General features: G+C 45.2%; 1 protein-coding gene and 1 non-coding gene across 15 annotated transcripts in view; both read left to right on the forward strand.

Moving 5' to 3' along the window:
- MAST4 (microtubule associated serine/threonine kinase family member 4) overlaps positions 1-12,207 on the forward strand; it is a 514,312-nt gene that overhangs the window by 362,650 nt on the left and 139,455 nt on the right. Inside the window, exon 1 of one of the 14 annotated variants that reach the window (XM_074359179.1) lies at positions 4,014-4,486. The exons of 11 other annotated variants lie outside the window; for them this stretch is intronic. In XM_074359179.1, coding sequence (XP_074215280.1) covers positions 4,395-4,486 — 92 coding nt within the window. In that variant the 5' untranslated portion in view covers positions 4,014-4,394. Of the gene's footprint in view, positions 1-4,013; positions 4,487-8,901; positions 8,934-12,207 lie in introns of those variants that run through there. 2 more of the 14 variants (XM_074359201.1, XM_074359197.1) reach the window with 2 other exon arrangements.
- Positions 9,515-9,587, forward strand: TRNAD-AUC (transfer RNA aspartic acid (anticodon AUC)). The gene has a single exon. It is a non-coding gene; the product is annotated as a tRNA-Asp (tRNA).

Consider the following 12,207-nt stretch of genomic DNA (forward strand, 5'->3'; position numbering starts at 1 on the left):
ATCAAAATACATTTGGAAACTCAGTACTAAAGCCACTTTCCTTAGTGTCTTCTCATTGGAATGGCCTCATAGCAAGAGTGTCAGTACAGGGAGCTGACAGCTTCCTAGGCCTCACACCTCCTAGAAATAGTAACTTCCCACAGTGCCTAAGTTCAAGGCAAGACTCCAGGGATATTATCCTTATGCTGTTCTGTGTAGGGTGAAGGAAACCCTAGTGAATGAGTATGGAGCAGGAAGTGGGATGTAGGCAGAAGAATTCAACTCAATGAAAGGGACCTGGAATTTTTTGTAATGTAGGAGAGGGGTGAATAGTGGGGAATTTGACCCTTTGGTAAATACTCATTTTGTCTTAAGATAGCATTTCAGTAGCATGACAAGCTAAGTTTTCAATCTCATTCACCTTTCTCATAGAAACGGTGATTGATAATATCAACCTGATTAAATGAATGAGCATTCTAGTTCACAAAGCTTGTCCACTGCTGGGCTGACTGAATTGCTGTGCAATAAGCAGAAAATCTTACTGAATATTTGTATATTGACCTAGACCACCTGTAGTCTTAAGACTTTCCAATAATCTTAGTTCCTTCTTAGCTTTGTAGCCAGAATTTTACTGCATTTGCAACTAAAATGGGCTTTGGTTTCTGCGCATATAATGATTTTGTCTGTAGGAAAATGTCAGTAGTTCTGACAAGTTTAGTTCTTGTATTTACTGACTTCACTGCCTTCTGAATCATAGGTTCCTGAATCAAGTCGAACAGGTTAAAAGACAAGTTACACTTCAGTGTCACACCTCCTCTTTACTTCAGCGAGTGTAGGAATCAGTCAGCTACTTTCACTGTATTAATGAGTTCACTTCTGGCTCTTCACACACCTTACCAATTTTTATTTTTTCATTTTGGATACAACCCAGATTCTCTGAAGCCTTTCAAGTGCAAAGTATTCGTATTTAAGTGAAGTATTCATAGTTGAAAACACTCATGCCTTTATGCATGAGACTCTGCACGGTAGATTCCCCAAAATGTAGAGTGGAGACAGTCATGGCATCTGCTGCCCACAGACCAGGATATGTATCATTCAAGCAAGGGAAGAAATAAATGTTTTATTTCATTGATTTATCCATTTTAGTTGCTATCATCTTTAGGTGTTGCCCAAATACATAGACTTTTGTGGACCATGGAGGATATGAGAGTTGGGAGGTGCAGAGTTGCACCAGAGTTAAATCATCCAGAACTTAAGTCTCACTATATCTCCTGCAGCTTACCTCTACTCAAACACCACATAGAAAGTCCTTCCTTGTTGTTTCAGCCTTTTTCATCTTTACATCTGAAGATTCTTCCACATAGCAGTTATTTCAATAATCAAGGACAGTTGTCACGTGTTTCCTAAATCTTCTCTTTTCCACTTTGAACATGGCACTCCTTCATCCCATAATTTATATAGCACACTTTCACGTTTCTTTTCACCATCTTCATTCTTCTTCCCTGGGCAGCCTCTGATATGTAATTATCCCTCTTGAACTTGGATATCTAATAGTGAACACAAAAATTATTCCCTGGGCTTATCATTGGGGATGAGGTGGGAGGGTAGGATTCAAAGAGAGCTTCCCTTGGATTTGGTTGTGACATTTCTTAGAGCCATCTTAAGACCTGAAGAGTGTTAGCATAGCGCTTCTGTTTCCAATTACAGAATATAGATAAAAATAAGTCAATAAGAGAAAGTCTTCAGAATTTAAAAATAGCCTCTAACCTCATGGGGTTCTTAAAAATTGAGGATTCTCTGAGAAAATCAATTGACCTGCTAAAACTGAGAAATTTCAGGGCATCTTAAGAGAAAGAATAGATGCCTGAGCATCTGAAGTATCTCCATTTAAAAAGCATGTATTACATATTTGTGTAAATCAGGAACTGTCAGATTGTATAAATATGAGATCGATAGAACATCACTTCAGCTTTGAAGAAACTCAGACTAACAGGGAAGACAGCAGTAAACAGTCGTTAGTAATACAGTGTGACCAGCACCCCGGCAGAGGCATGTTCAGGGCACCATGAAAATGGAGAGTATGATGTGGGAGCCCTCGGCTCCAGTCCTACATCTCTCCGTGTGGTCTCTTTCTGCTTCTTCACGTTGCCAACATCTATGTGCATTGTGTTCTAGACACTGCACAAAGGGGTTTCATTTGTGTCAGCCTCTTAGAAGTTGATCCTATCATGGACCCCATAAAAGTAGAGAAAATGGGCAGACATTAAGTGATTTGCCTACAGTCACTGTAACAATTCAAACCCATGATTTCAGCTCTTGCCCAGTGCTCTGTACCACCTTTCTCAGAGAAAGTATCTAGAGCAGAGGCTTTCAGCCAGGAGAGACTCTGCCCCCACAAGGAACATTTGGCAACGTCTGTAGACATAATCAATTGTCACAACTGGCATCTAGTGTGTAGCAGTCAGGGAGGCTGCTAAACATCCTCCAGTGCACAAGACAGCCCCCCCCCCAATACAGAAAATTATCCAGCCTAAAATGTCAACAGTGCTGAGGTTGGGCAACTGTGCTCTGGCATATGGGCACTGTCTTTGTGTCAGCCTTTAAAAATACTTTAAAACATTTTTTAAAAGAAGAAATGGCTTAGAATGGGGCAAAAGGTACTGGACCAAGCCCCTAAGTATCTGGTTAACTGCATTTTGTCATGTAAAATTGAGAACATACTGTCTTCTTTGTCTACCTGTGTAGATTTCAAGGATCTGCGAAGGCTCTGAGAATTTGAGGACATAATGGATAAGAAAGCCCTGTACAAGAATTATCAGAATTCTTTGAGTCCTTGGGTGAAAATATTTCTGTGGGTCACCAGAATTAGATGAAAAGCATCCTGAAGCAGACTCCTGTTCTTTGTTTATCCCGCCTGTCAGCTGACCCCCAACCCCCTTTTCCTTCACTCTTATATTTCTGCACGCGTTTGTTTCCAGTATTTATTGGATGAACTAAACCATTTTTTACAAGTTATCTTCTTAAACATTTTTTAAAAATTAGTATTTCTTGCCACATTACACCAGATTCAAGGCAGCTAATTTAAATTCTAATGTTTTCTTTATATACTTTTACAAAGCATTGGTGAGTTTGGGGAGTTCTTTCAATATCATGGCTTTCTTCGAAATGAATAACAATAACATTGACTCAGCCTCCCCTCCACTCCTTCCTTTCAAACTCTAACACACTTGGCAGGAAAATGATTCGAGCACTTGTTAACTAAATGCCAGGCTCTATCTTTACAGGTAGTGTGTGACTAGTTCCCAGATTTGGTGAAGCCTAACTGTGCACGGTAGCAATTCATCAAATGGATGTAAACTCATAAATTTAGTTTACTTAGGTTTTAGGTGAGGGCGGCGTCCCCTAGGCGTGCTTTTCCCACACAACAAACAGCGTCAGGGCGAAGAGTCATTACTGCCTTCTTCGGAGTGTTTTCCTGGTGATCCAGTCTTCAGTGAATCACGGATCAGCCTCCAGGTGTGCGCAGCGCACGCTCCCCGGTTCCGGATGGCGCTGGGCGTGTTTATTTATGTGGAGGGGCCTAGCCATGGGGAAACCGGGCCGGGGGCGCGGCGGCGGCGGGAGACGCTGGGGCGCCCCGCTTCTCGTCCGGGGCTCACGCACAGTCCCGCCTGCCCCCTTTCCCATGAGGCCCCGCTCCTCCGGGGAGTGTCTGCGGTGGGGACGGTCCCGGCCGCCCGGCCCCTTCCAGGGGAGGCTGCACAAAGGTGTCCGGCTGGAGTCCGCCAACCGGCCAGCTTTCTAAAAGTGCTTTTAAGTTTCCCTTCTTCGAGGAGGGGAGAAGAAGAGGAGCTGTTTCCATTTAAATTCCTTTCCTTGTATGTAGATACCCGGAGGAAACTCAGCACTGGGCATGTTCGGATGTTGAAGGGTTTTGCTGATAAGCAACAGCCTCCCGGAACCAGAGGCTTAAAATAGTCGTCTCCCCCCCACCCCTACCCCCCCGCAGGAGCTGCGAATGGTATCTGCCAAACAGATGACAAAGTACCTTGGACTGAATCACACACAGACAGCATTTTGAGCCGAACGCACGGCCCAACTCTTGTAATTACTGTTTATAGCTGGCCAAGGCTCACCAGGAGAGGGCAAACCCAAGAGGAAATAAGTTGCCTGAACGTTGGAGAAATGGCTGTGTGTTAATTAAAGGCTGGGACGAGCACTTCTCACTCATGCTCCAAGTTGTTCTGGAGATCACAGTTGGCAGCACGTTTCCTCTGGAGGGAGTGAGTAGATAATTGGGACCTTTTTTGTCTTTTTTTTTTTTCGCTTTTCTTTTTTCTTTTTTTTCCCCCCCTGGCCTCTCTCCGTTTTGGTCTTACGGCCTTGAACCCGCAGTGAATTGAAGCCAGAAGGAAATGGATATGTCTGACCCCAATTTTTGGACCGTGCTCTCAAACTTTACTTTGCCTCATTTGAGAAGTGGGAACAGGCTTCGGCGAACACAAAGGTAAAACGCGGGGGTCCCTTGCCTGGAGAAGGAATGCTTTGGCTTCTGAAGCAGCGCTGGCTGCCTGGGTCCCCTTACCCCCTGGGGTTTTGTTGATTGGGTGACAGTTTGAAAAGTTTATACTCCACCGAGGGGTGGACCACTGCTGGCTCAGGTGGTCCCTCCTCCTGTGGATTTCCTGGGTAATCCTGATGAATGTGCTTCTGAGTTCTCCTTTTGAAATGTGGATAATCAGACCTTGAGTTGTGAGTGGTGGGAAGAGGGAGGAGACACTTGGTCTGTCTCTTTGATCTGATCACTCACCCGTTTCATTCACTCAGGCGTTGGAGCTTCTGCTTCTCTGTGTAGAGCCTTTCAGATGCTCCTCTCTATTAAATATTTGACCTTTATAAGATGCAGATGTACGATTCAAAGATAGCTCAAGTTAGCCTGTTTCATATTGTCTACCTTAAAGAGACAGGTCTGCATAACTTTGCCTTTTTTCCCCTCTTTTTTTCTTTTTTATTGGCCTGCTGACATTTATTTCTAATACAGGTCTGGCCTTTTCATTTTGTAACACATATTTGTTAGAATAGGTGAAGGGAAAAAAGACTTTTAAAATCAAGGTGGAACTCATGCTACAAATGAAAGGCAATTCAGTTAGTTGCTGACACTTGAGTGAGAGAAAATGATCTTAAAGGAGACATTTCTCCTCTCTCCACATTTGCGTCCAGCACAGACAGGTGGCATGATTTTGGTTTTAGAGGGGCACACCCTTTGAGTTGTGCAAATCCAGATTCTTTGTTTTCCTTCAAAACGTGCCTTGCGCATACATGTGAATATGCATGAGGGCAGCGGTACAGTCAAATAAACAGGATGCTGGCTTTCAGATTTGGAGATTCATAATCTCTGTGCTCTAGCGTTTAAAGAATACAGGAAAATGGTTCATTCTGTTTGGTTATACCAGTAACTTTTTGAGGCATAAAGGCAGATACGTAATACTTTGGAAAACTTGGTTGTTTTTCTTTTTGAAATCTCTCCTGGTATTTCTTAAATTTCAGAAGCATCCTGGAATACTTCCACATATACTGTTTATATATATGCTTATATACATAAAGATAACAAATGTGTGAGAGAGAGCTCATCGATTTTAAAGTTGTACTTAACCTTTTAATACAACTTAAATAACGTTAATACCACTAAACTATGTTAGATTCTAACGTTGTGCCTTTTAAATGAGGTGGCTATGCTTTTTTCATTCTGCTGTCAATATTCAGAGATGCGACACTTTTGATGTTGGTCATTTTGCTACAAGCTGTGTCATCCATATGCACCAAACGCCCCAACAATAATCAGTTGAAGAGATATGTGCCATACCTGAACCAGGCCCCTACTCCTCATGGGAGTAAGTCTATAACTTCGTACCTCTGCAGTTTGCCAGGAGCCCTAAAATATGTCTAAGTGGTGTGGTCCCAGCTGTGATGCAGCCTCCACTCTCACCTGGAGCCACTTCTCAAAGAGATAAGTCAGCTCTGGCATCACACTTGTCTGCCCGAACCTGGAAGCATCTGGACCCTTTCTTTCCCTGTTCAGTGGTAGTATGGAGTCAAATGCATCAAGAATTTTCAGGCTGGTCTGACTGCGGCCTTAGGGCAGTATCTGTCCAGCCAGAAACACGCCATTTCAGACAGCTCACACTGGCAGAAGGCCGAGGTTCTAAAGTAACTTGGGTTCTTCCCAGCCAAATGAGTGTGTATGGGAGGGCTGTCTCCACTCCCCAAGTCATGGCTCATATCTTCAGTTTAGTGATACACAGAGGGTGGTGGATTTTTTTCCCCCTCCCTTGTAAGAGTAGAGATTGTCACAGCCTGTTTGTATTGGGGATTTCCAGGGTTCACAGAGTTGGGAAATACGTGTGTCCTGAAAAATCGTCTCTAGAGACACCTACTTACTGTTGGTCTCACAGGGCCCCAGCGGCTTTCCCTTTATTATGCTGCTCCGGGAAGGTGAAGGGCAGCTGTCCTCCTCCCAGTCCAGTGAAGGTGGCTGTTGCATTCTCTTATTATACAGTGATCAATTCTGACTCTGTGTCCTTTCGTAAAGACATGCAGCGTATGCTTACAGCGTGACTCTTGCCCTTCCGTGACCTCCCTTAATTGCTCTAAATCCTTCTTATTCTCCAAGTCTCATGTGAACTCTCTTCCTTATGGGGCTGATCAGATTCCCTAAATGTGTGCTTTTAAAAGCACTTCTCCATTCTCAAGTTGCCAGCTTCTTTCACTGACCTCATTGAGGTGTGCCCCGTGTCCACGTGAGGATGCCTTACCCGCATCCCCAGCTGGACATGCCTTAGCCCTGGGATCTGCTCTTCTGCCCAGGCCTAGCTGCATCTGCGCATTTGCTGACTTTGTTCGACAGATCATTCATTTTGCATATTTTGTCCCAACTACGTGTTCTGATTGACGTTGTAATCCAGAGGACTTCACTGTCACCGTCCTTCCTTTACTGTCGGCCTCTCACATCAATCAAAGAGTGAAATCCAGCTCTGAGCCTGCGAAGGAGCATCTTACAGCTCCTAGGGATAGGATGATTGTACCACTTAGACAAAGGGAAGAGAGGCTGAATGGGTTGAGACTCTTTAAATCTGTATCATGTAGAAACTCATCATGGAGGCCTTTTGGGTTTTGCTGCATCGCATCTGCTTTGCTGTTCAGCCTAACTCTGGTTTGCTGGTTTTCACAGGAACACTTTTAAAGTTTCTTTTCCAACTCAGAGCCTTATATGGGCCTATAACTCCCTGAGTTCTTTGGGAAAAGCACCTACAGAATGTCTCTCAGGCCTAGACTCTTAAATGGTCCTAATGAACCAAAAGCCTGGCTTCCTTGTGCTTCATCCCAAAGATATGTGGTTATTTCATTTTTGCCTGGGCTGTGGCAGACGCTGGTTTGTCTCAGTGCACATTGACTTTGTCTGCTGTTTTTCCATAAAGTTCAGGTTTCCACTAGAAATGGTTCCTTTTTTATGACTAGCTTTGCCCATCTCTCCCTCTCCCTCATTTCCTCAAGGTGGTCTCAGTCCAGCCATTCACCTGCTTGCTTTGGGGGACAGAAATCTAGGCTGAATGAACAGGATATTTCAACCAAAATATGTTGTTTTAAACTGAAGCAGAAACTGGATGCTTTAGAGACTGAATTCCGTAGATGCATGGACACGCCATTCAGCCCGCCACAATGTAGAACGGGGGGGAATTCGTTTCCCTGCTGCGTGTTACTCTTGGTTTGTAACATCTTTTCTTTTCTCATTGGATTAAAAATGTGGAGGAGAAGGGATCAAGCTTCTCTTTCATTCATATCTCCTCTGTGTCACACTGTAAAGAAAGGGCTACCATTGAGTTATAAATGTTGCTGCTTAATTTTGAGGTGCACCTTTAATTTTACTGAAGTTCAGTCTAGAGACTCTAGACGATGCTTGACTTTTAACCTTGATGGTCAGAGATCTGTCGTGTTCTCATTGGCCTTAAGTGTGTCTCCAAACATGTGTGACACCTAAATGAATAAAATCCTAACCAGGCTATTGAGTAAGTTTGGGACTCAATTCATCACTCTGAGTGAAGTTCCAGATATATTTTTCTGAGACCCCTTAGGATAAAAGGGTTTTTTGTTATTGTTATTGTTTTTGTTTTTGTTTGGTTTTGGTTTTGCTTTGTTTTTTTGCTGAATTCACATTATTCAGCAGTTGCTATGAGCAGCAGGTACACTCAGGGATCTTAAACTAACTGCTCCCGTCATCAGAATGCACTGAATTTTTATGCACATTGCATCTTCCCTTCAGAAACATCTGTAGTGTTTGGTGAGTTTTTCTTTTGTTTTGAGCATGAATATAGTCTCCAGAAACTATGGAATATGTTTATCTCCTGCCCTGACATGTCAGGTTTTGGCTAACCTTTACTCACCCCTTTTACAGAAAGCCCCAGTTAAATCCACGTTTATTGAGCTCTATTATGCGCCTGGGCTGTGACCCAAAGCTGAGAGCCAAAGGCTTGCCTTCAATGGAGACACACAAATGAATCACTGCAAATCAGGGCAATCAAGAAGTATTTACAAGTACATATAAGCTGTAGGAGTGGCCAATGGATAAGAGAGACTTTGGTCTCATGGGGCCAGGATACACACCACATGGAAAAGGTAACACCTCAAAGAGGTTTTGAAGGTTAGGTTGGTGGTAGAAAGACAAGGCCTTCCCAAGGAGCAAAAGAAACTGTATGAAACCATGGCGGCCCTGGCAACACAGACTTTAAGGGATTATGCATAGCTCAGTATTGCTGGAGCATAAAGAGCCAGAAGCACAGCTCAGCACTGCCGAAGCATGAAGTTTAGAGAGGCTGTACCATATAGCACGGTTGTTAAGAGGATTGATCTGAGCCAGTTCACCTGGGTTCGAATCTTAACTCCATGCTACTGTGTATTGGGTGAGTTTGCTTCTTTGGACTTCAATTGCTCTGTCTGTAAAATAGGGACAAGTTAATTACTTACCTCATAGGATTGTTGTAAAGATTAAAATATGTTCATATGTGTAAAATGCTTGATGCAGTGATTCGCATATGAAAATTCTCAACACATCCTAACTCTTACTATGGTTGTTCTCACTACAACAGAGGGGTGAGTAGTGGGTGATGGCTGAGGAGGAGAGTCTGGATGCTTGGTGTTTCAGGGGCCTTGGCCTTTATCTAGTGGGAGAGAGGTGTGTTTAGCAGTGCTGGGGAGTGTAGGTCTGAGAGGAGAGACCTAGAAACCAATGAACAAGTTACTGAGGTAGCCTCTCTAAAGGGTTTTGCAGGCCTGAGCAAAGAATGTGGTGAGATTACGCCTTGAGAGATATTAAGGGTATTAAATCTGTAGAAGTTGTTGATGAACTTTGGCTCTGAGGGACAAAGAAAGATACTACAATGGCACTGGGGTTTTTGACTTGAGGGACCAGGGAAATGGAGGAACCACTTGTACATATAAGAGTTGGGGAGGGGAAGTCACAAGAACTTGTGCTTCGGAGCGGGGAGGGTATGGCTCAGTGGTAGAGTGCATGCTTATCATGCATGAGGTCCTGGGTTCAATCCCTGGAACCTCCATTAAATAAATAAGTAAATATCTAATTACCACCCCCCAAATTAAAACAAAACAAAACTTGTACTTCTGGTCGCTCCCTTTATCCCCAGAGGCTCAATTCATGCACATTTCTTGAGCATCTGTTGTATGCTGAGTATCAAGAAGCAGTCATTCCTTCATTCAGCCAGTATCTGCAGCACCAGTCCTGTGCTGGGCCAGGGATATGGTGGTGAACCAGACAGGGTACTCAGCCTCACCAGTCCACAAACATTTAATTCAGTCAAGTTCCAGATTGTGGTCCCTGTCTTCTGAAGGCTCTAAGCAAGAGCTGAGGAGAGAGAGTGACAGGGCAGAGGCTACTTTAGATAATGTGATCAGGGGATGTCTTTTGAGGAGATCATATTTAAGGGGCAACCTAAAGGGTCAGAAAGAGCTGTCCGTGGAAAGAGTTTGGGCATAGGCATCTGGGAACGGCCAAGGCTCTGAGGTAGGAAGGAAAGAGCTCCTAGGCAGGCAGTTGGATTGTAGGTCCAGGGCATTTGGGGAGGCTAGACCAGAAATAATAGGCTTGGGAGTCCTCATTAGGGCCATGAGAAAATGTCAGATTACTCTGCCTGAGAACTGAAGATGCCCCATTTAAGGAGTGGGCAGAGATGCAGATAGGCGCCGGAAAGGAGATGTGGAGGAGAGTCCTGTAAGAAGGAAGGAAGCCAGCAGGCTGTTCTCACAGACACCCTGAGATAGCAGTCAACGCTGCTGTGGCTGATGACTGGGAAGTCCTGGGTGACTTCAGCAAGTGATGGGGTGGGGGTGGGGCGACTCACCAGAGAACAGGAGTGAGGGGAGGAATGGGAGACCATGGGTGGGAACCACTCTCCCTCTTTGGGTAGCTAAGCAGAGCGGCGACACGTCTGCACACTCACAGCTGCCCTGTCAGCCTTCTTCCCTGAATCATATCCCCTTACTCACTGTTGCTCACTTTATTGTCTGCTTCATCGCCCAAATAGGCAATGACAGCTTCCTCTTCCCTCCCCTCTGGAAGCTCAAGTTCTTCCCCAGCCCCGTATCTCCTTTCTAATGTGTTTACAGTTGGAGCTGCTTGAAGTGTCCCCAGCCCCCACTCGCCCTCTCTGACTCTGTAGGAGCCTGAGTGGAGGGTCCCCTGCCCTCCTCTCCCCCAGCTATTCCACAAGTGGCTGAAACCCAGCATCCGCTCTCATCGTCTCCACGCCTGACCTGCAGGCGCTACCCCTCCCGAGTCTGCGCCCATTGCCTCCCACTCCTTGCTTTGCCCAGGCCTGTTTCATGACTGCTTTCTTTCATCCTCCTCCTTTCTTCAGGCTGTGGACTGTAGGCCCGCCCATCACTGCGGGGCTCGCCCTTCCATCCTGTCGTCTCATCTCTAGTTAGTTCTGAGACCGGTGCTGGACCAGGAGGCCCTCACTCCTGCACCCCCTCCCCCAGCCTCATCAGGGAGACTCCTGGGGAGGAGCAGGAAGCTGAGACCCTAGGCGGGACGCTAACAGCAGCTCTCTGAGTGACTTGTGTGCAGAGCCAGGCTGCCCCACGCTGGAGCAGCTGTTAGCGGGACCCCTGTGGGCATCGCTCCCCTCTTAAAACTGACCACACACCAGGAATAGGAGCGGGAATATGCACATCTCGGAAATGTTGCTTTTAGCCTCTGGTGGGACGTTTACAACAGGAGGTTACAGGCTGTTTTATCCCGGGGATATGTAGGTCTTTTGTGAGGGAAGAAGGAGGAGGAAAGGACTCGGAGAAATGTGTGAGTGCAAAAAGTAGATTTGGAAAGAAGTTCATTAAAAACAAAGCATTCGAATTTGGAGCGTATGGTCCCTGGTGGGGCATGGGCTATTCATGGCTGGAACTGGTCGACACTGGAAGGGGTGTATGTGTGTCAGTAAGTTCCCAGGGAGGGGGCAGAACATTAGGTGCCTTCATGGCTTCGTTGGCTTCTTTTTACACATATGTCCTGTTATCAGAAACCTAAGCAATGTCTTTAAAACAGGGGAATTATCAGCCTCGCGATAGAGACCATCTGCCTTCAGGGCTAAAAACTGACAGATGTGGAGGTTGCAAGGAAATCATGTGAACCCCTGGGTGAAGATGGCCCACAGAGGAGAAGGCCTGGAATAGGGCTTTGTTCTGAATAATTTTGGAGCGTCCTCTTTGTATGGGTGGAAATGGGAATAGGCTGGGTTCTTGGGGGATTAGGACTGGAGGCTCTGAGCCCTCCGCCTCACCCCCACCGCACACACACCCGTCTCTAAGTGTGAGTAAACATGCGCACACTATTTGAATGCGAGCTGTCTTTGCTGCAGGTAAACCAGTCATTTGGGAGTGACATCATGATAATTTAGTAATCCCTTTGAAAGTTGAATAGTAGATCCAAGATAATACAGTGGTCCTGGGGCTACCCGGAGGAAAGTAGGCACACAGTGTGCATACAACCATTTATTAAAAGCGAAGTCGACCTCTACCGGTAAAACCTGGATATCTAGTAGCAGATTTGATTTTTGTGATCCGTGGCCCATTTTGTAACTAGAGAAAGTGTCTAAATAAAAGTTCATGGGATTATTAATGCTTGTAGTTCTGATACTTTATTTTCTTTCCTCTGGCTTGGTA

The sequence above is a fragment of the Camelus bactrianus genome, chromosome 3 (genome assembly GCF_048773025.1).
Source record: "Camelus bactrianus isolate YW-2024 breed Bactrian camel chromosome 3, ASM4877302v1, whole genome shotgun sequence".
NCBI lineage: Eukaryota > Metazoa > Chordata > Mammalia > Artiodactyla > Camelidae > Camelus > Camelus bactrianus.